The 24,630-nt window shown below is 37.3% G+C and overlaps 3 protein-coding genes and 1 pseudogene across 3 annotated transcripts; all 4 read right to left on the bottom strand.

Annotated features, from left to right (window-relative positions):
• Positions 1 to 1,126: 1,126 nt before the first annotated feature.
• Positions 1,127 to 3,218, bottom strand: LOC141588647 (tyrosine aminotransferase-like; annotated as a pseudogene).
• Positions 3,219 to 4,817: 1,599 nt separating this feature from the next.
• Positions 4,818 to 7,165, bottom strand: LOC141587249 (putative E3 ubiquitin-protein ligase RHB1A). The gene is made up of 4 exons (XM_074408699.1): positions 7,023 to 7,165; positions 6,159 to 6,582; positions 5,415 to 5,524; positions 4,818 to 4,973 (listed from the first exon to the last, which is right to left on the bottom strand). The coding sequence occupies exons 1-4, from the start codon at positions 7,089 to 7,091 to the stop codon at positions 4,938 to 4,940; spliced, it is 639 nt and encodes a 212-aa protein (XP_074264800.1). The 5' UTR covers positions 7,092 to 7,165; the 3' UTR covers positions 4,818 to 4,937.
• Positions 7,166 to 10,812: 3,647 nt separating this feature from the next.
• On the bottom strand, positions 10,813 to 14,380 carry LOC141587248 (uncharacterized). Its single transcript, XM_074408698.1, has 6 exons — positions 14,030 to 14,380; positions 12,844 to 12,982; positions 12,360 to 12,493; positions 11,520 to 11,582; positions 11,225 to 11,290; positions 10,813 to 11,007 (listed from the first exon to the last, which is right to left on the bottom strand). Exons 1-6 carry the CDS (start codon positions 14,219 to 14,221, stop codon positions 10,915 to 10,917), a joined length of 687 nt encoding a protein of 228 aa, XP_074264799.1. The 5' UTR covers positions 14,222 to 14,380; the 3' UTR covers positions 10,813 to 10,914.
• A 6,209-nt stretch (positions 14,381 to 20,589) lies between these two features.
• LOC141588646 (uncharacterized) lies at positions 20,590 to 21,489 on the bottom strand. The gene has a single exon (XM_074410079.1). It carries the CDS (start codon positions 21,487 to 21,489, stop codon positions 20,590 to 20,592), a length of 900 nt encoding a protein of 299 aa, XP_074266180.1.
• Positions 21,490 to 24,630: the final 3,141 nt, after the last annotated feature.

Below are 24,630 nucleotides of genomic sequence, written 5' to 3'. Positions count from 1 at the left end.
CTCACATATGCATTTCTTCCTTTAAGCTCCAAATGTATCCTAAAACCCAAATGGAAAAATTAAGGTGAGAGAAGCGGTATTTAATCAACACAGGATGTCACTAAGCCTAACTTACAACTACAGCAAACTGCATAAGTTAATAAGATTTGAAATTGAGAGAATTCTCAGGTTTTTGATTTCAAAATAAGCTGTTGAATACAGTTGGGGTAGAGGTCCTTATACATGCCTCTCCTTTACTGTTCTGATACAGAATAAACCCTAGAGATCTCATCTAAGGGTTAGGATTGTCCCATGCATACAAACAAGAGTCTTAAAAATATATTACAAAGGTTATAAATTAAACTGATGCAAGTTGAAACAAAACAAAAGAGGTCTCGGGTGACAGTGACTGTTTGCCTTGCTTTGGGCAGTGTGACTTGGAGTTTGAGGACGAAAGGTTTTAATTGTCCTTTGGCTTCTTCCCTCAGCTGGTACCTAGAGATGTCAAGGCTTCATCTGTTTGATGGCAAAAACAGCTCCAAAGTACTTTAACAAAACAATCCTCTTGTCTTCACCATAAAAGGAAATTTGTTTTTTTTTTTCACTTTTTCTGATTTTGAGATCATTTTCAACTTGATTTCTCTATGGATTGCAACGTGATTTGGGCCTGGCTCCCTAGGACTTTTTTGGACTTAGTTGACCTAACTTTCAGCTGGCTAGGGTGTTAGCTGGTGATTAGTGGTCAAGTGGTTGTTTTGAACTCCCAAAGTAGGCTGGTCAATGGCTGTTTTGGCAAGGCTATGGCCTGATGTGGCTTGGGTTGCCGGCCTGGTCTATAGCTCCTGCTGCAACCAACTTGCAGATGTTCTGACCAAGGCCTTGCCTCGTCCACGGTTCCATTCTCTGGTCTCCAAGCTTGGTTTTGTTTTCGCTTCGTCCAGCTTGCCGGGGCGTACTAGAAATATTAGTTAAATATTTGATTCTTATCTTTTGTGTTTGCTGTCACTTTTGTAACTTTTGTGCAACTACAATTAGTTATGAAATTATATCTTGTGAGTTGTAAAGATTTAGATTATAAGCAGTAAAGTTTAGCTTAGTTTAGGTATTGTAGCTCTAGTCCAATGCTCATCTCTTTGAATCATCAATAAAACACACAAATTCATTCTCCCATCTTATAGTTTGAACCATTGATCTCGAGTTTGAAATAGTAACTACTATCGCAACTGCAACTACGTACCCAAGCGGGAACTAATGTTGGTTTACATACTCAAATATAAATGGCCATAGCCAAAATCCACCGATGCATCTTCCACAGGACGACGACATACAACTACAAAGTTGTCAATCACCATACTCCCCTCCCCGCCTTTGTTTGTTCTCTTGCTTCATACTTTCTTTGAATGCCTTTTACAGAAGCCCTCTATCCTTTCAAGACCTTCTTGCAGAACTAATGGTTCGAGAGCAAAGGTAATCCGAAGCCAATTTTTCATTCCCAAGGTCGAACCTGTACAAAAAGGTGACGAATTGTTATGCTAACTGGTTTATTTCGTAAATTTTAAAGTCACTCTAGAATCAATCAAACTATATAACAAAACAAGAACCGAGAAGGCCTCACTAGGGCAGCACAGTAGCGTAGAATCAACAACCGGCACCCTTACGCTTCTATAGACGATAGTCTTTGAGACACTTACGGTAAATTGTTTCAATTAGTCTCTATAAATTAACACTGATAACAATGATTTTACTAAGTATAGATTAGTAGGTACCTGGTAAAATCATGACTTTCTCTTCTTTAGCAATCTTGAGGCAAAATTCAGTGTCATCTTCAACGTCATCCAACAAGGACACATCTAGCTTGACCTGCAAAATATTGTCCCGTGCTCAAGCAAGGATCGTCATTTCAATTCGACACTACACAGAATGTAAATGAGACTATAATGCTTGCCTCACCATTACAAACATAGAACCTTGTGGTTTATGTGGACATGAAATGCAGGGTATCTACTTCTCTAGCTTCTCATAAATAATATCGGCATCTTGGCGCAGAATTTTGTTAGCATTTGAAAAGAACTCGTCTTTCGTCTTCTCTAATATTAACATGAAGGCCCGTAAAGAGGAAGCTAATTGAGTAAAATGTGGTCGCACAGGACAATACATTAACACAAGAGTCAGGACACGGACCTGAATGAATGTCGTAGGATTAGACGCAAGGTCCAGAAACGCTTGAATGCGTTCCATTAGCTGACAAAAGGAAGCGAGCAACTTAGGTTCATTGATTAAATGAGATTTTGTGACTAAACCCGAGCAACTGAAATGAGAAAATGCAAAGAAACAGCAACCTCAGAATTCTGCAAGATGCCATTTGGATCAGTTGTGACAAGCCAACCAACACGCCAGCCAGGAACAAGCCACCTCTTTGAGATGGACCCAATTGTAAGAACCGGTGCTTTTAATGCAAACGTTCCCATTCTAACAAATGGACTGTCGCCGAATGTCATGTGTTCATACACTTCATCAGCAATCACAAGCAGTCCTAGTTTTTCTGCCATTTTTGCCACCTAAACAAAATATAATTAAACAAAAAGTAATATTTCATATTGTCTAAATGAATTATTGTCGTAAAAATAAGTTAGCAGAAGATACATTTTCCAAGTGTTGGTGAGTGTAGACACTTCCACAAGGATTTCCGGGGTTAATTATGACAATAGCCACAGTGCTGTCATCGGCAAGAGCTTCAACTGAGTGAAGATCAACTTTCTGACAATCTGTATGGAAGATCCCTTGAAATATATTCCGCCACAGCCCTGTGAGGAATGTGTAACAGCTAGCTGGTCAGGTCAATACATACGGAGTATATTAGAATAAAAGTTTGAATAGAAAAAAAAGGAGTTACTACTTTTAGGCAGAGGGGAAATCGGTGGGATAGCGATAACCATTGAAACGGGTAGAGCGGAGAGCATCAACAATGGCATTGACAGCGGCAACAGGAGGATGAAAGCATTTGAATGGTGAAGGATCGCCATGACCTAACGGAATAACTGACCGATTGTCATCAGGGTTGAGCTGCTTATGCAGCATACCCATTGTTGCTTTTACTGTCATTGCTTTCTTTTCTACTGATTTTATTATACCTTTCTCATATTTTTTGTTAAATTTCCATCTTTTCTCCATTTTCTCACCTTCTTTCTAATCTCTACTCCTATGTCGGTCTCGGACTGTAAGACTGTAACTGTCTAAAATGTACATGATTTCAAAAAGAAATACCCACATGTTCTGTGTCTATTGTTCATATCATCACATGTTTGTATCAAGCGGCTGTGGTGTATGAAACTGATGGCAGAGGAGTTAACTATACTACCATCCACACATCATTACTCTCTGTCTCACCTCATCTCAATTTTTTCAATTAGAAGAGAACCAAAATGTGTCGTACAAGAGATCTTAGCCTAGTGGTTAAGATGGATGAAAATATAGTGGACAGTAGCTCTCAGGGTCGAATCTCCCCAATCCCCACTCCCGATATTGTACTACCCTTGTGGCTCATTTAGCACCAAATAAGGGTGAAAAACCTCGAGGTGTTAGTTTGGATGGATTTATACCTTCGTTGTAAACAAGAATTTCACTTATTTTTATACAACAATTTATTTTACTCCCGTATATTTTTGCACGGATGTCGTACTATAATTTAGGTAAATAAAAGACAATTTACAATAGAAGATTGTACTAAGGTTTTTTTTTTCGACAGAAGTAAGATAGTAACAAGGTGATGGTTTAATTTCCTAGAAACTCATTCTTGAACTTTCATGAAAAAAGGAAATTCTTTCTAGGAATTTTAGATAATGGATCCTAGGAAACTGTTTCTCGCTAAATTATTACGTATGATATAAATGACACTTAGTCTTGCTGAAGACGGGTCGGAGCAAGTGACGGGTAATGTCACTCACAAAACGGATAGGGGACAAGGTGGGGACAACCCATGTGCTTCCCTCTCTCCTCTATTTGGGTCATTTGTGAGAGGAAATGGTATCCGTCACTCCAAAGTGACGGATACGTGCCGTCTTCAATGAGATTTTGTGTATAAATGATGTACTGATAAAAATGGTAACAATATACAATGAACAGAGTATGTCTATCACGAAAATAAGTACGATATTAGAATCATATTAAGCCACGATTACATTTAAACCAGTGTAATATTTAGACTTGGCGACCTTTTTCTTGTATTACAACATGGAAGGCTTCTTTCCATGTCTTGGTTATAACATGTACCAAGTAGTCAGTTATATTCAACCTTCACCTGTATCTTTTCTCGAACAGCGTAGGGTCAAGCAAAGACAAGTTTACACTTTTCTCTTCAAAGCTCAAAACTATGTACGAAAAGCTTAATCGATTTTAAAAAAAAAGGTCAATCAAAGTCGAAAAGGCAACAAAAAATAATAGAACTAAAAGAATGGAATTGATTTTCTCTAAACTAAACCTAAAAAAGAAAATAAACAGGATTGAACAACAAAAGGTGGGGAAATAGCTGGTCTTTTGTCGATATTGAATATATACAGGGGTAGAATTTTATAAACACTGTAATAATTAAAGAAAAAAAAGGGCCAACTCGATATGGTATGAAAGATCATTCACTTCAGTTCCGGTAATCAAGAGCAAATCCCATTCTGTGTTCCATCTACTGTCCCATTCTTTTCTCCTTTTAACACATCATCAACTAAAAGTATGTTCGCACATACGACAATCACACATCATCATCATTCCTACCGAGCCAATTTAGAGCGCTCAAGGAGGACCATTATTTCCCTATCCTCTCTGTTTCAGAACACTTTTAAGGTATGCCACCACAGACCATATAACGACCATATCAGCCATACGCTAAGTTGAAACCCAAAACAGGTGATCTAAAATCAAACTAGACATGTCCTATAAATCTATAATTTACCACAAACACTACATACTTAAGTTCCCATTAAGGCTTCATCGATCACCACTTCCTGCATTGAAAAACAGAAGAAGATAGAAACTAAGGGTTATAACAGGAGATACCAACATTGTTCATTTGGGCAGTAGTTTCCCGTCCATGAATAAACTTCTTGTTTCTTTGAAAAAAAAAATAAGGAACATAATAAGATGCGGATGAAAATGGAAGTTCAAGAAAAGATAGGGGTTATAAATTATAGTGATTGTTGCCTCAAAAAAATCATAATGATTACAAATAAAATACAATGCATATATCAACTGGCTTAGTTGGTAAAGTCATGAGATTGAATACCGTCACTGATTAAAAATCGCCCTTGTGGCTCCCTTGAAACCAAAAAAAAAACAAAACAAAAAAGGAAATATTAAAGGTAAGAAGTTTATTCACGAGCACCACGAAGTGAAAACCATGAAGTCTATTAACAAACAGAGGAAGTATAACTTATAAAGGCACTAACCTTGTCACACACAGGACAAGTGTTGCTTCTCTCCATCCACTCAAGAAGGCAGCAAAGATGAAAATGATGCTCACATTTAGTAAGAAGCTTTGGGTTCTCTTCTGTGTACTCTGCACATAAAACCAGCCAGAAGATATTCATGACTTGTACAAAAATCCTCGTAGCATTGAGTATATTATCTAGCAGAATTTGAAGAGTGAGACAGTTCTTCGTTACGCACACGCCATGTCACAAGGCGCACTGTTTTTTCAAAAGTAAATATTGTGTGACAGTACCATTTTTGGATTGAAAATAATTGAGTAAATGTAAAGGGTCAATACGAGAATTAAAAGAAAAAACATGGATTTGCACAAAAGTGTGCATCGTTTTATACTTTTATGCACAAGGCGCCCTGAGATGTTCCACCCTTTCTACAACTAAGAGAAGGCTATTGATTGCTCTATGCCTCTATCCGCTTATATGTGCCATTTAGGACAAAGGCACAAGTATTATGAAAATCATCATTATATAAAAGGTGCAACGAACACATTAATATGAACAACGATGACCAACTTGCCCATCACTTAACACTCAACTCGTTATGTTGGGGATGATGACAGTTAACATGGGACAAGAGAACAACAATTTAAGAGAAAAATAAGGTGTGTCAAGGAAGACATGAGACACCACTACCAATAGCCTGAAAACGCCTACAACTCTACAAGTGCAAATTTTGATGATGACGGAAACTTATTCAGCCATTACCTTCAAGACATACTGGGCAATCCTCTTCTTCTAGGACTGGAACAATTTGCTCAACAGGCTTCTTCAAGTCATCATCAACAACCTTTGATGGGGTGAGCTCCAAAAGTGTTTCTGTTTTGCTATCTGCGTCCTTCAGAGCCTTCTCTAAATTTCCGGAGGGATTGGCGCTGATCAGTCCCTCAACAGAACCAGAATGTTCAATTTCAGATACTGTGCCGCTCTTGGTACTTTGATGGTCTCTAGTTCCAAGTTGTGTTTGAGAATGTCCAAAATCAACATCGTATGGAAGAGGTGGAGGAGGTGAAGTATACGTGTCAATATTTGATGTGTCCAGATTAGTGTCCACCAGCAGTCCTCTTGATATGCCAGTGGGTGTCCCGTGGTTAGCTGACAAAGGTTGGCGTTCTTCTGGGGTCCTTGGGCACTGTAAAGTGTTCAGAGTTGTTCACGCAAGACAAGTAAATATAGTAATCTCTAATGTCATTTTCTCTAGTTAACTTTTCTTCTCCTACGAGATTTCTGTTAGTAACTATCGATTGGAAAATTTGCACACACACATCAGATAAATCCAATACGTAAAAAATTGCACTCCTAATATAAATTAAATTCACCCTGGAGGGGTACAATTGATTTAGAAAAACACACGCACTTTCATAAGCATGAGATAATATTGAATGAATGACACATAGAGTGGCACCAATCGCCATCTGTGAATAGATTGCCTTGTTTTTAAAATACATTAGAAATACGAAGTATTCCGTAGTCAGGAATCATCAATTTCGCTTACAGCATTACAAATGGTATTGCTATCACCAACAGTGTCAACACTCAACCGTCATTCTGGATTTCAAGAAAAGTACTCACATAGTAGTACGTCGGCGTCCTTTCTGGTTCAGATCTCCTAGAGGAAAAACAACAGCAACAACCTCCCATCTTTTTATTGGGGGGCCGCACACTCCCACCTATCCGTTATCCACCAGAAACAGTTTGCATATGGCACATTGTCACCCGTGCCCTGGATAAAAAAAGATATCGATATTATCAGAATATATCGATATAAAAAGTTAAATCAACCAATATCATGGTGTAAGGAGAACTATCGATATATGTAGCCAATACTCAAATAGATGCATACAGAGCAATTTTCATGAAACAAGTTAATATATAGTTTGATAGGCTGGCGAAACATTACCCTGGAAATACACCTAAAAACTACATAGACTTGGGGGAATGGGGACTTAAAACAGTGCACAGCACATGTGAAAAGTGGGTTTCCAGAATACCAATAGCGAGGCACCACACCAACACTTCTATTCTAAATAACGGTATGATCAATATGAAGAGGTTTTTTCTTTTTTTGATAGGTGGGCAGGTGGCTAGTCCTCTAACATCAGTGTAAATAACTAAATACAGTAGCATTACAAGCATGCTGCTGCCTGCCGTCAACAGACAAAAGCTCTCTCCTCTCCCTCTAGGACACAATATACACAAACTCCATTTCATCATCATCATCATCTTGCAAGCGAACATTTGAAGTATGGACGAAAAAACAAACAAACGCAAATCTAGAGGTGATAAAATGGGGACTCAGCCGGGAAAACATTTGAAGTATGCATTGTCGTATTCCTTTCTTAGTGTGTCACGTGGGCCAAGCCAGGGAAACAGCCGACACATGAACAGTTCTATTCAAATGAGAGCAAACTTATTCAATTTGCTTTATTCATTCTTGAGCAGCGGTTTCTTACGACAGTCATGTTAACCAGATTATAGTCAACCAAAATATTAAGGTGATGGTTAAGGTCCAACTATTATATTTATTCCTATAACGCCCCCTCACTCGAATGCCCGTCGGGCTTGAAGAATGGTTATCGCACAGGCTCCCCCATACCATGTGCTGAAATTCTACTTCGTGAGTTGGGAGGCTACCAGGATTTAAACCCGTGACCTTTGGTCACAGTGGCTCTGATACCACGATAGATGAACCATCTCAACCAAAACCGATGGTTGAGGTCCAGCTATTATATTTATTCCTATAAAGTTCTAGTGCTACAAGTAGCCAAAATCAAAACAAAACGCGGGGGAACATCTATAAGCCACACACTCAAAATCAGAAGCTACATACAAAAAACAGTGGCATAGTATAATTCATAAATTTCATTGTTGGTGAGACGACCGGTCCTTGCTAGCACCGGTCCGCCACGGACCGTAACCGTAACAGTACAACCAACCACACACAAAACAGTCCAAACAAAGGTCAATCTCTTGCAATAAGCTTATTGTGAGACGGTCCTATACAAGAATTGGCGATGATCATAAGATTCATAACTCTAGTCAATATAGCTCGAACAACAATTAGCTTTCCACAAATAATCAATCAACAAAATTCAAGTAGAAGAAACAATATATGATCAACAAAATTAAGCTTAACATGAATTATACTATGCTCTAAAATTCAAATTCAAAATACATAATAAAATCAAGATGATTATGTAAAACCCTAAAACCACTAACATGACATAAAATGTTAATACTCAAAAACACGCGATTACTCATCAAATACCTGATAAATACGAAGAAATTAAGGAAAAAGGTAAACAAATTAAGGAAGAATACCTCTGATAAATACGAAGAATCAACAAAAATACGAGAGATTTTCAACGCCCTTTTTAATAAATTAAATAGAACTAGAAATAATGATAATAATAAATAATAATTTTATTTAATCGAAAAAACTTGAGCGCTTTTGTTTTAGCTCTTCTACTGCCGGACTTACGGAGTACTTCAGTTAGGAAAGAAGGAGAAGAGGGAATTTTTCTCGATTAAATAAATAAATAGGAAAAAATTGTATTATTATATTTTATTAATATAGATACAGACAAAGTTGAAGATAAGAGGTGTGAAGAGCCACGCGCCGAGGAAAATGAAATAATGCACGCTCTTTCGAATTTCCAACAGCTGGGAAGTGGATCGGTCAGTTTTGAAGGTACGTGGAATAGTTAGATTATTTTATTTGTGAATAATTGATGCAAAGTAGTGAATCAATCAAATGATGCTCAGTTAGTCTTTCTTAAATTAAAATGAGTTAAGTTTTATTCTCCCTCCGTATCATACAAATGGTAACTGGTAAAAAATGGGAGTTTTAAGAAAAGAGAGTAAAAGAAGGGGTAAAGAGGGAAGAAAATATGTGGAATATGTAATTCTGGATTTAATTGTGAGTTGGTAGGTGGGGTATGTAGTGGCATTTTATGTAAATATCGAATGGGTATAAGGATAATTTGGTAATGTTGTGGGCCAAATAAAGAATGTTACCATTTGTGTGGTACGACCGTATTAGGTAAGTGTTACCATTAGTCTGGTACGGAGGGAGTAATAGTTTTTTTAAATGAATTAGAGAAAAGTCTTATTCTCTAAGTTTATTATTTAAACTATAAAATGGATGGATATTTGAGTCTTAAACTAAAACTTGTATCTAATGTTAATGTTAATTGTTATACAAGTAGTTACAAGTACGTTGAGATGGAATATTCGAACATTTATATTATGGGGTTTGATATATACAAGTCATTGGTTATATTTAAGCATTTAATATGTTTTATATTTGGTATTAAATTAGGAATTCAAGACTAAATTATACGGAGTACATAACTCAATATAATTAATGCATATATTAAAAATTTCTTTCCAAATTTAGTTTCTTAAATACAACTCATTGGATCGGGCTATGAGATTTTGGATTTTAAAAAGTATGACAAGGTCACTTTTAATTTAACAAGTAATTAATGAGGAATTATGACAAGATATTGAACGTAAAAGTACGAGTACATGTGTTGCAATGATATGAAGTTAGTTGTTGTATGTGAGACCATGACGATTGACGAAGGTGTTTGAATAGAGAAGTTGTAGAGTAGTGAGAACAAAGTTGATTGCATCACGTAAATACAAAGTGTACGTACTTATCCATTTTTGTGCCAACTGCCTACCGCATTTCATTCTTTTCTTTTCCCAATTTTAGTCCCACTTGACGTTTCTAGGTTGCCTAATGTTGCAATGACTATTCTTCTGTTTTAAATTTGCGGAGGTCATAATTAGACTCACCTAATTAGTACTTAGACGCGTGTTAATGTATAATTTACTTAGGGGTGCTCTACTGTGCGTTTATGTTCTAATTATATCTACCTCCAATTTTGCCAACGAGGAGTATCGAAACTAGAGCACAATTTTGGATATAATAAAGTGATGATAATTGATAGTTTAATACGAGTTTAAGCACATACGGAGGATCATGGCCACTCCTTGACATTGGCATCCAGCTACATATTAGTGTGTCTGTTCATGTATTGGTCTTAAACGCGTAGCATTCAAGAAGTTGCGAATGCGATTGCATAATCCATGGCAATGACTTGCCAAACCGTGACAGCCCAAAAGTAAATTAAAACTGATGTGTAATACTTTGTGAAAATAAAGCAAATACGCAATAAACTTGGGTCAAAAGACCAAAATCTATCATTAGAAGATACGATGTCATGATTCAAGATATATGACAAAGATCAACTCCGGTTACAGATATTAACTGGCCTTTCCTACTTGATGGCTTGACGCGGGTTAGAACTTAGAACCTGGAAGAAAACAGGGTTGTAGCATGCTGGGTAAATGAACCCTTTCGAGTAGCAGCGGGTCTCTGAGTTAGCTTTCATCTAAAAGGTAAGCTAAGAATTATGTACAAAATTAACACTCCTTAACTACAATGAAACGTCTTCTACATGAATTTACCCGCTACTTTTCTGTTAGTGCTCCTCAGTTTCCTTGCTGCTCGAATGAATTCACCAATCACCTGTACCTCTTCAACTTGCTGTACACATCAAAAATAAAATCCAAGGTCACACGACTCACACATTTACAGACTTAGGCAGACCTAACTTGAATTTCGCGACCCACAGACAAACAGGTCAGCGGGTTAGCGGGCCGGATAGGCCAAGTCCAATGGGCAGAATGGCCATGAACATACGGGTCCCTACTCCCTATGGCATACGGGTTGGGTTGTGCCTAATTGAGGAAAGACGACGAACCTGTGAAACGAAATGGCGTTGCACTATGTTAACCATCTGCTCCCTTGAGCTAGAATTCATGCTTCCCTGAACAGAATTACAATTACGAGAGTCGCCAATTATATTAGCTTCAGTCCATAAACAATGGTAAGAACTATTGAATACTCGGTATTGGCACTCCAAAACAGACTTGCTGCACAGTTACACTCCTACTAACATTTTCCGACAAAGAAAATAATGCAGGAGAGAGTGCTGGAAGTTAGTTTTGAAGTGCTAATAATAAGCAGAATTAAGTAAAGAGGTATATAATACTGACAAGGTGAAATCTGGTCGAGTATCTCCAAAGCGACTCACTTCCCAGCTGAGCAAAGTTCAATTTCTGACATTGCAAGTCACGAAAGTTCATTATGATCAGAATTACATCCATGATTGATCTCACATCATCATTTCAAACTATCTTAAAAATGTAAGAGAATTATAAATGGACTGATATTGTGTGGTGAGCCACAATAAACAATTAGAAATGTATAAACCTCAAGCTACATAGATCATCATGAATACACACGGTCTAGGGCGAGGCACAAATAATAACCTGGTTAGTGGTTTCATCTAGACTCTTATCCCGCCCCACTTTCTCCCCCCACCTCCGATTCTGAACAAAAATCAAACCATGAGATATCTAAGCAGGCTGACGAGCCCTTCAGTTCACAACCTCAGCCACCAAAATCCAAATTAAAAGAGGCAAAAACTTGGGTAAGACCGGCCTACGTGAGTCTCGATCCTCTCCAGCTACTTGAGGGTCTAGTACCCCGAATATCAAAGGGAAGGGGTCAAGGGGTTGAAATGTGAAATAAATGGTGTAATCCCAAAATCACCCTTTTCCCCTTTGTTTTTCCCCATTGATTTTAGATAAAGCTTGTCTTATCTTACTGAGGACCGCCTCACCAATAACTCGTTGAAAAATATATCAGCCACAAAGACTGGCAAAACATGCTGCCTGGACATCAGTCAATCAAAAGAACATGATAGCAAAATGCATTCATCATGAATAAATGAAATGAAACTGGATTTCATTACCCTTAGAATTTAGTATTTTACTATATGTTCGGCCTTCTGAAAAAATTTATAGGACCACACAGTTTTGTAAGGTGCTTACACAGTGAGGGGTATGAATGGTGGTCTGGAATTCCCTGAAACAATTGCGGTTGTTCGCTTTTGCAGCTAGAGATGGAGCCCATGGCCTTGCAAGGCGCACTCTCGGCCTGCACACTTTGGGGAACTCAATGCTACCTACAGCATCAGAAAAGGTCAATAAAAAGGTGATACAAATGGCCCTCAACCTTCAAGTTTCCAATAATCACAAATAGTTATGTAGATCTTTCTTACATAAGCGTTTTAAACCGTGTTTTATAACATTATATACTCCCTCCGTCTCATTCATTTGTTTACCTTTTTTATTCAGTGTGGGAGATATTTTAATCAAAGGTAAACAAATGATGAGAACTGAAAGAGTAGTCAACAATGATAACCAACATTTTTTTCCTTGATGGATAGTTCTACAGTATGTCGTAGAACCGTCTAAGAAGAAACTTAGGTCTGAGAACTGAATAATTCATCAAAGCTACATTCATTAAGCTTACCAAGATCATGATCCTTAACTCCAAGCTCTGAGCTGCTACTTGAGAGACCAAGCTCATCATCTTGCTCGTTCCCAGTAGGCGGTTCTAGTACACTCAACGCATTCCTTTGAAGCTTCACTTCAATCCCATTCTTCAAAACCTTCAATGTCAAATTATTATTATCGTTATGCTATTTAATATTTTGTTTTGTATTAACTATTGTACTTTAAAACTGTTTTCTTCAACGAATAAGTGTCATCGTAGACAGTAGTTAAAGTTTTTTTTTTTTCTTAGACCGCATTACATTAATAATTCACCCCTCTAAAAAGAATTCAATTTTCAACCCAACTAAGCTGACACCGAAGCGTAGGCTGTAGGGAAAGCATTTGAACAATTGAAGATTGCACATTACTGAGTTTTGACTTCCTTTCCCAAAAGAAAGAGAACTAAAACAGGCCCAAAACTGAGTCATGTCCTACTAAATAAAAGACAATCATGGATTCATGGGTCCTCCGGTCCTGCATATCCTCATTACGAAGAATAATCAGAGGCCTTAATCACACTTTGCTCAGAAAATCAACATTAGAGAATAAAACATGTCTACCTTTTACGAAAACACATTAATTATTCCGTACTTAAAGACCCGATTTTATATATCCAAAATTCTTCTTTAACATAAAAAAACACACATAATCATTAAAAAAAGTCCAAAAGCAATAAGAAATTAAGGAGACAAATCATTGCAGGTTATTTGAATCTTACTAATCACAAAAGTTTAATCCTCCCTTTTGTCTCGGTCATTTGTTTACCGTTTATATTCTTTGTGAGGAGTATTTTAATCAAAGGTAAACAAATGGTTGGGACGGAGTTTCTACACTAATCACATTGCCTAACCTTACATACATCCCATATCATTAACAGTTAATCCAACAACAAAAGGACCAAACATCTTTGCTCAAAGATCAATACCAAAGACTTCAGTTTTAATACTTTCGCTGCATTGGTAATAAATCTAGCCACACTAATCACATCGTCGTGTGGTGTAAACAGCCCCATTCTACAATACAATAGAACACAATACCAATTAAAGTTATACTCCCTACGACTCAGCTCATTCTTTTCTGAACGAGAAGGGTTTAGGGAAAAAAACGTAAAGAATCAGTTGAATCAGAGCGATGAGATGTAAGAAGGGTTAAAAGAAAATTACCAGCCAATGCCAACCACCAAGACCAACAGCCTTCTTAACAACACCTTGTAAACCCACTAAAACAGATTTAGTTCTATTATTTCCAGTGACAATAACTTTGGTATGTCTTGGTAAAACTGCTAGCTCATCATCTCCACTCTCTTCTCTAAATGCTGCCATCACTCTTTCCCCACATATCTCTGATTCTACCATTTTTTTTTCCAAATTTACCCTCCTTCTAAAATTTACCCACTTCAATTTTCACCACTTGATCACACTCCAAAAGTACTAATTGGTAAAAATGAGATTAACCCAACTAAAAATGAGAATTTCCTCAAATACCCACTAATTTTTTAGACCCAATTGCAGTTCCTGAAAATGAGAAATTCAAGATTATGTTAATCAATCAATTAATCAAATATATATGAAAAATGAACCGCATTACTGTAATAAAATATACTCCGTATATATCAATCTATACAACAACATTATCCAAGTGACTCAATGGCTCCCGCAAATTGCGGGGCAAGGAGTGATCAAATGTACGCAACTTTACCCTTGTGTTAGCAACACAAAAGGTTGTTTCCGAATGAAACAAGATGAATCAAACTATACATTAAATAACTTTTGATATTGAGTGACCTGAAATTTTGAAGCTTAAGCAAGGGATTACAGAAGAATTACAATTGATTACAGGCATTGAACTATTGAAGTAGGCATCATTTCAATTTTCACCTCCAACATCTGCATGTACACAAAAAAAACATCAATTTTTAGAATTTACAAATATAAAACAAAAATCACATGAACCTCAAATCATAAACTCATAGTAAAGTAACACATCATCATAAAGCTTCAAAATTGGAATGAATAAGAAAGTATTACACTTAAAATGAACTAACTCAATGCAAAATCCATAAGCTAAACAATCCTTCTTTAATTAGCTTATTAACATGTGTCCGTGAGGCACACGTTAGAAAAAATCGATATAAATACAGTACATAATACCTCAAATATTATTCAAATTCAGGAGACAAAGAGAGAGTAGCAATAAAGTGAGAGAACAATTAGTAGTAGTATTAGACTATTATAGGTAACATGTAACAATGTGATCAACTTTTTTTGTTTTAAATTGAACTATGTATATACTGTAGTATGCAACATTGAAAGTTGTTTTTATACATACAATAATAAAATATAAAATATGAAATGATTGAATAATGAAACTAAATGGAAGCATGCACTAAATGCTTACCAACTGCTATGGAAACCACCTGCCTGCAATTATCGTACGGTTTTTTTTTTTTGCTTTTTTAACTGGTCCCACCTTTTTTTTACTGCCTACTTCCGGTTTTTTTATCTTCTGTTTCTCCGGCTTTTCACCGGCTCGATTTGGCTTCTTATCAAAGTGGTTTATGGGTTTTGCCCAAATTATGGTTTAAGACAGGTGCGTTCGTCTTAAATTTAAAATGGCCAAATACAATTAGAAAAGACAGAAAAAGAATATGGAGAGATTAGCTAAAAACTTGTTCTATCTACTAGTTTAGATCCCGCGCAATTTGCGCGGTAATTGTAAAGTTTTTATTTTTAGAGCGATAGGGCGCCACCCGGTGGCACCGAAACTCGGCGCCACCATAATTAAAAAAAAAGTAAAATAGAAAAATAAGATATTTGTTTTCGTTTTTGCGCCAAAGTTTTAAGAGTAGGTTTGTAATTTTATATCTATTTAATTAAAATAAACTCCAACTAAAATAAACTTTATCTATATCATTTTACACCGTCTTATTTACACTAAATTATCTACATCATTAATTACATTTCTTCATCATTGTATTGTAAATTTCATCTACCGATTCGTTCTTCATTTACAAGCCAACAAAAAAGAAAATATAATATGATTCACTGACGAAAAAGACACTAAAATTAATTACGGAATTTTGATACGAACTACGAAGTTTGTTACAAATGGTTCTCCTTATTTAATCTGCCTTACTCCGCCGTGAAGCAAATAAAAGCTCACTGCCTTACTTATGAATTCCATGATTATTCTGAATTCCATGATTATTCCATTCCATGAACTACGATATCCAGTGCCTTACGGCCTTACCCATGAATTAACTGCATCAATGCATCATTTACTTGGTATATAAATGCTTGAACACTTCCTGGGTACACAAGGAAAATAATCTATGAACTGTGTACACAAACAACATTATCTTGTTTGTTGCGACACTCCTTAAAAAGTGGCAAGACTAGTTGGTTACATAATTTTAATTCCTAAATTACCCTTTTTGACTAACAAATTTGAAATTTAAATTTTAGCAGTGGGAAATGAAAATAACTAGGTAATTTACTATAATATCCCCGGTGGCGCCCAATTTGAGTATCACCCGGTGGCGTCATCTCATTTTCCTTCAAAAAATTGAGTAATGTCATCAAATTTATATATTTATAAACAAAATTCATGAAATTTTTTTATAATTTACGTATTTATTAGCATATCATTTAGTTACGATTTACCATATAAAGAACGAATACAAAATCTTAGAGACAAATTTTAAATAAGATATTATATCAAAATAGAGAAATAAATAAGAGATTTTCTCAAAATAGGAAATGTAGTTTAGGCGGGAAAACTTCAAGCTTTTCCTATTCTTTTAGTAAATAGGGGATGAAGCAGTATTTTTTGGAAAAAATACCTTTTAAATGTGAAATTATTAGATACGAATTTATGTAGACTCATTATATTTTCCAGTTACGGTTTAAGCCGTTGGATCGCTCAATGACTTTGTAGTTTGTACTATAATCACATAATTGTTTCAAAGTCCTATTTTTTTTTTTTGCTATATTTTAAAGGTACTTTATCGTTGTCACATATGAAAAGTCTGTTTTATCATAATAGTTACTCCTTCTATCTCAGTGATATATGTTTACACTTCCTTTATTTTGTGAGGAAGAAATAAAGCAAGTGTACGTAAAATGTAAACATACCACTAGGACCAGTGGCGTCTTAAAATAAATGGAGGCCCGGTGCACTACAAAATATGAGGCCCCAAATATTAATGTACAAGCGTACTATACATCGAGGTTTATATTAAATTTTATCAATAAAGCTTGTAAATTCGGTTGCCATAATCGGAGGCCCGATTTCGCCATGCATAATTGTCCATGGCATTAGACATCCCGACTGGAACGAAGGAGTACTTTTTTATGTACTCCTATACAATACTCATAAAACAACTAATAAGAGCAATAACAATGGAAGGTTTTTGGTATTGGAGTTGTCAAAAAAACCTTTAAAATAAAGTTTGTTCCATTGCAAAAAAAAAAAAATCTTCTTAAATGAACAAACTTAGTTTGGAAACAAGAACCAAGTTCTTTCAAAAAAATAAGAAAAATTGTGATTCTCAATGAGTAATTAACTAATCAATGACATTAAATAAATAATTTTAGTTTATGAAATAACTTTATTTAAAGTTTTTCAATTGCATTAAAAAAATACTTTATTATTGAGATTGTCAAAATATGACATGACAAAGGAAGAACTTTATTGCACCTGCTCTAAAACAGTTTTATTACAAATAGGTGAAATAAAAGTCGAAAATAATACCTTACTCGCAAAGTTCTGGATAACAAAATACAAGAAGGATTTACCCATTCCGAAGTCCAGGTCTTTGGTTTCAAATGTTTCTTACGCTTGGTCAGGTATCTGCCGTGCTGTGAACTTAACTAGAGATGTTGTCTGCTGGAAAATTGGAAGTGGAAAGTTGATTGATATTTGGTCGAGTCGCTGGGTTAATGGTGAGCTACCGACGCTTAGTTCACAATGTCTTCACCCGCTACCACCTTTATCATCATTCATTTTGCCATCTGGTAATTGGAATCCAAGTATGCTCTTCCGCTATTTTTCTGCAACAACAACGAAGACAATCATTGCTATGGAACCTCCGGTACCAGATATTGACGACTTTATCTACTGGAAATTTACTAAAGATGGATCTTATTCGGCTAAGTCTGGTTATGTTTCCTTTGGGCTCAAACATCGTCTGCGTCCTTTGTTCGGTCTAGTACACCGCGTTTTCTTTGGCATATTATCTGGAGAAAGACGATATCAAAAAAACTTTCGATACTCCTCTGGCGAATGGCTCACAATATTTTGCCCACAAATGCAAATGTGCTCTCACGAGGTTTGAACATTGCCCAAGAATGTCATTTCTGTCATACTTCAACTGAGTCGATGGACCACTTATTTCGATCATGTTCGATAACGAAACACTTATGGCGATCTTCCTGGCTTGGTATCAATTCTATGGCGAACCCGCTTATCCCCTTTACCACATGGATTGCGGATTTTTTATCATATCTTGTGCATCATTCTTTTAACCAAACCCGGGATTATAGCTTGATCTACTTCTGCTCTTTACTCCGCGTGCAATTTGGTCATCGCGAAATTTGGTTGTCTTTCAAAATCATCCGATGAATCCTGGATTTGTATTTCGTCTCACTGCTGAACTAGTAAGTTCTTGTGCTCACTTGAAGGTTGCTAGATTGTCTTTTACGACACCTGCTGTGTGCTTTCCTTCTACTGCTGTCACAGGTTCAATTTCCTCACAATCTGGATGTCATTGGATAACCATTTCTACACAACGCCATCACGCCTCATTTTTCACCTGCTCGGTTTTTGATGCTGCTTTGAACTGCACTTTTTCACACCAAATCCGTGCAGAAACCACAGTGGATGCTACTGCAAGAGGCCTCCTTCTGGCTATGTATTATGCTCGGCCACAAGCAGTTACAACAACGTCTCTTTGAGTCACATGTCGAAAACTATCTTCCGTTCTGGCTAACCTATTGCCAGTACCCATTACTGTGCGGAACTCTGTTCTTCAGATCCGTACACTGTTTGTTCTTTATCGTTTATGGTCTGTAAGCCTTGCAACAGGCTAAACTCTCTTGTATTTCTTTCTTTTCAATATCGAAAGTTTATTGTTGTCAAAAAAAAAAAAAAAGTCGAAAATAATTGAGGAGTGGAAATGAAGGGCCCACAAAGACAGTTTGATTGGTGATGATTAGGCATAATGCGATAATATGCAGTGTACTAATACAATCAACGGCTTAGATTGTCTCCCGCCTTTTATGTTCCAAGTTACCAAGTAAGTGTACGTCGTTATCAATCCTACGTTTTACTCTTAACTTTTAGTAACACTCTTTATCCGGTTTGGTTCGGCTGAACCGGAACCGGTTGGGATCCCAAGAAGGACAAAAAATGAACGGCACGTGGCAGAGAAGCAGCTGTCGGATCATACAGTGGCATAATACCAAACTGTTTCAAATATCTTTTACATTTCCTCAAACACAAAATCTCATTGAAGACGGCACGCATCCGTCACTTTGGAGTGACGGATACCATTTCCTCTCACAAATAACCCAAATAGAGGAGAGAGGGAAACACATGGGGGTGCCCCCACCTTGTCCCCCCTATCCATTTTGTGAGTGGCATTATCCGTCACTTGCTCCGGCCCGTCTTCAGCAAGACTAACTGTTCCTCAAATTTCACTTTTGGGTTTCACGTCCATTTACACAAGTACTCGTATATAGATGCACTTGACACTTGGTCATTCTTAAGACGGTTATATAATTTTTTAATGTAAAACGAGTTAAATATTATGATTAATGGTGAAGCTAGGGGAGGGGCTAACATGAGGGCATTAGCTATAGACAAACTCAAAATGAGGTTTGTCTAATGCCACATGGCCCACATCACTCAACACATAAACCTCTATAACAACAAACTTCAATACAAGAATAGAGAAACCTCATAAAAGTATACTACATAGGGTCCACTATCACTCACAACCAAAAACACAAACCTGTATACAAAATTGTAACCATTCTCATCTATGAACCTCAACCTCCATTCCTAACAATAGAGAGGTTTGTTAACAAACCTCTAAAAAGTACACAAACCTTTGTTGACAAACCTCTATTGTTGATGCCCTGAGTGCTCACCCCCGCTGAAAACGGAAAAAAACAAAGTTTTTTATTAAATTTTCAAAATCCGGGCCGTATCTCAGTTCCGGTGTATGCTCACCCCCAAAGAGGAGTAGTCATCAGCCATTTTTAAAAAATTTCGTCCCCCTAATTAGAATCCTAGCTCCGTCACTAATTACGGAGTATTAAGGTTATACGCTTATACAAATGGAATAAAAATTTGTCATTTGCCATTCCCTAAACATTACTGTATATTTTTTGTTTCATCTATCTATTTTACCCTTTTTATTATTAAGATGGATATTTTTTGTCTTAAACAAGATTTTGGGTTGTTAAATACATTTCATACTTCTACTAGCGGGCATTTAGATCAAATGATAAGTTGTTTTAACCTTTTTAATTAGATATTTTCGATTCAAGTCCTGAAGATAAGTGGCTTTAAAACTCGTTTAAAAGAGCTTTATCACCATTATAATCTGTTCCAATTTGAGTCCGAATAAAACCGGACGGTAAAAAAAATGTTTCAGACGCCATGTTATGAAAGAGTTTTTTTTTTTTTTTTTTTTTTTGACAGCAACAAATAGCACAGCTTACACAAGAGCTCTCTGAGCAAGATTATGAGCTATCCTATTCACTCCCCTAGGACAGAAACTAAGAGAGCAACAATGAAAGTGAGACGCAATAGACTTAATATCATGGATAATGCAGTTGATAAATGCAATTGGCTTCTCCGCTCCCGCAGCCTGCAAAACCAAGTTAAGACAATCTGTAACAAGTCTAACATGAAGATACCCCTCGTCCAAAGCCCATCTTAGCGCCATGATAGCTGCATGTCCTTCGGCATGCAAGGCAGAAGAGGCAAACGAGCGAGCGTGAGCAGTATTCCTTAAGATCCCATTACCATCCAATAAACACCACCTCATGCCAGCACTTCTATCATCCCTCCAAGCAGCATCACACTTGACGGTACAAACATTTCCGCACCTAGGTCCACCAACAATCCAATAGGGGAAGGAGTTTCTAATCCTCTTAACTAACCCAAAATCAGGGGAGGAGTCCAGCAAGGACGCTCGAAGGGGGCTAGCATCCTTACTGCACACAGCCTCCTTCATACACTGAATGTCACCATGAATAGAAAGAAGAGCACTCATAGGCCAGGGGCGACGATTCTTGAAGACCATATCATTCCTGCAACACCAAATTCTCCATAGGGTAGCGATTAGGGGGAAAATGAGGGAGTTAGGATCTGGGCCACTTAGGAAATAAGTAACCCAGTTAATGACCCAAACCCTAGCATCAATGTCCACTCCTCCCGTGATTTTAAGACCTAAAGGGCAGCCAAGCCATAAAGCCTTTGCAAAGCTACAATCTCTAAACAGGTGAGAAATAGATTCCACACAGGGAGAAGAGCCATCACAAAGAGTACAAGAGGAGCGCCAATTCATTTTTCGTCTAAGGAATTCAGAACCCACCGGAAGGGCATTAGCCATAAATTTTCATAAGAACACCTTTAGTTTGTTAGAGATAGGCAACTTCCAGAGTTTAGATCTGCAAAAAGCCACAATTGTTGCAGACATTCTAGAAAGATCAGCAGTCGAGGTAGGACCATTGTTTAAGGCCATAGCAACGACATAGTATCCCGACTTGACAGTGAATGCACCATGTTTAGAGAATTTTCAGTAGAAAGAGTCATCCGAGGGTTGACACGGGATATAAGTTGCGAGGATTTTCTTTGTAACTCCCTCACCCGGATCGAAACCAAGAGAAGAGAGATCCCATCTCCTATGACTATCATGAAGTTCACCAACCAGTAACTCAGGATCAATAGGAGCATCACAAAACTCCCCACACAGGTCAAGAAGACTATCACCCTCTATCCATTTGCTATTCCAAGCATTAAGACGAGAAGAAGATCCAATAGTCCAAGCAATATTATTATAGATAAGATCGGATCCCCAAACAAGGCTTTTAAGAGCCCAAGACGACGCTTGGGGAGCCTTCCAACGGGTCTGGAATAAAATATCATCTTGAACACCAAGCTTGGGACCAATAACTTTACTGATAAGGCTTCCTGGAACACATAAGATTCTCCAAGCAGATTTGGCAAGAAGAGCTTGGTTAAAGCAACCAATATTACGAAGTCCAAGGCCCCCTTCACCCACAGGCCTACTGAGGAAGTCTTTACTACACCAATGAATAGACTTATTAATTCTAGTTCCACTCCACCAAAAATGCACCATCAAAGACTGAAGTTTTGAAGTTACACTTACCGGTATACGAAATACCGATAGAGAAAAAAGAGATAGTGAAGACAGAACAGAACGAATAAGAGTCAATTTACCAGCCGAAGAGAGAAGAATGTTATTCCAGGAGGAAAGCCTTCGCTTAGTCTTGTCAACAAGAAATTTAAATAACTCCCTTTTAGAAGACCCAATACTCGTAGGTAAGCCAAGATAGTTGCCAAGATCACGCTTAGGAGCAAATTTAAACTCAGTCAAACACTTCTTGACCGTCATAAGTGAGCAATTTGGACTAAATAGAATGGATGACTTATCTTTATTAAGACATTGCCCAGATGCAGCACAGTATTCATCGATAATATTCATAAGAAAATCCAAATTCTCAAAGTCACCACGGATAAAGAAGAGTGAATCATCCGCAAACAATAAATGGGAGATTTCCGGCCCGTGCTTGCAAATCTTGATACCCTTAATGAGATGGCTATCTTGGGCATAGAGAATCATTTGAGATAGGACTTCCGTGCAAAGCACGAAAATATAAGGGGATAAAGGATCACCTTGCCTAATCCCACAGCCAGGCTCAACTCTATCCATAGGAGCACCATTCATCAGAATTTCGTAAGAAACAGATTCAATAGTACTCATAATCAGCTGAACCATAGAGCCCGGCAAATTTAAGTAGGAGAGCACCCCTCTTATGAAATTCCAGTTTAACCTATCATAGGCTTTACTCATATCAGCCTTTAGAGCCATCATACCCATCATGCCATAACTCCTATGATTTATGGCGTGAAGAATTTCTTGGGCAATGACAATATTATCTGTAATGCTTCTATTAGGGACAAAAGCACTCTGATAAGGACTGACAAGATCATCCATAACCCCTTTTAATCTATTAGCAATGCACTTTGTGAGAACTTTCATAATAACATTACAGAGGCTAATCGGCCGAAAATCCCCAACTCTCTCCGGGCAGTCATTTTTCGGAATAAGAACAATAAAGGTTTTATTGAAATCCTTAAGCACAGTACCAGAATTAAGGATATTGAGCGCTCCTTTAATAACATCATTCTTAACAATAGTCCAATACTTTTGGTAAAAAGCAGCCGGAATACCGTCAGGACCCGGTGATTTTAGAGGTCCCAGTTGGAACACAGCCGCACGAACTTCATTTTTCGAATAAGCACGACCCAATTTGGTCCTCTCCTCCGTACCCACTTTGCGCTTAAGATTATCAAATAAGTAACCATACTTATTTAAGTAATCATCAAAACCCTCAGGCTCGGAATCAGAGTTAAAGATAGTGGAGAAATGTTTATGAAACAAACCACCAATCTCCTTCATATCAAAAGTCCATTCATTAGATTCCTTCTTAATACCTAAGATAAGATTAGCACCAGAACGTCCTTTGACCCAATTGAAAAAGTACTTTGTGCACGTGTCACCCTCACAATTCCATTTCAATTTGGTACGTTGACGCCAATAAGTGCCAGCAACAAGAGAGAATTCCATAAGTTTTTTTTTGCATGATTCGTAATTAACAGAATCACCACCATTCTCAATATCTAAAAGATAGGACTCAAGATCCTGATCAAATTCACTCCACTTTAGTCCCCATTCGTCCTTTTTGTTACAAGCCCAAACTCTAAAAGCGGTATTTATACGTCGAATTTTTTCCAAAAGAACATGAGAAGCATCACCCTTAGCATTTCTTTCCCAGCTTTCTTTAACCAGCCCACTGCATTCGGCATGATCAAAGCACCACGTCACTAACCTGTACACTTTCTTCTTAGTGTTCAGAACCATATTTGTATCAAGGATTATAGGCGCGTGATCCGATATTTGAATAGGTAAGTGTTTGATAAAAGTATTTGGGAAAAGAGAAAGCCAATCATTGGAAGCAAACCCCTTATCAAGTCTTTCGTAAATTCGATGTGGACTATCCCTATTATTGCACCAAGTGAATCTAGGTCCCTTAAAAGGGATATCCATCAGGCAATGTAAATTCTTCCAATAAGTGAACAAGTTTGCTCCTCGAATCAATTTATCACTGCCACCTAACTTATCAGAAGAGAATTCAACTTGGTTGAAGTCACCTATAAGCAAAAAGGGTTTGTCGAGCGAATTAAGATGATGGGTAAAATTATCCCACACAGCACCCCTCTTAGAATGATCGGGTTCACCATAAACACAACACAGATACCACATGCTACCCTTACACTGATTCACCAAGAGGATAATAAGATTACAACTGATAAATACACACTCTAATTTACAACTACTTTTCCAGCCGACCCAAAGCCCCCCTTTTAAGCCATCAGCATCACATCCAACTGACTGAAGAAAACCCATAGGTCGCAGAAGAACATCAACTGAAAGTACATCACACTT

The sequence above is a fragment of the Silene latifolia genome, chromosome 6 (genome assembly GCF_048544455.1).
Source record: "Silene latifolia isolate original U9 population chromosome 6, ASM4854445v1, whole genome shotgun sequence".
Classification (NCBI taxonomy): domain Eukaryota; kingdom Viridiplantae; phylum Streptophyta; class Magnoliopsida; order Caryophyllales; family Caryophyllaceae; genus Silene; species Silene latifolia.
The sequence above is the reverse complement of the archived record's forward strand: the minus strand, read 5'-3'. Positions and strand labels throughout refer to the sequence as shown.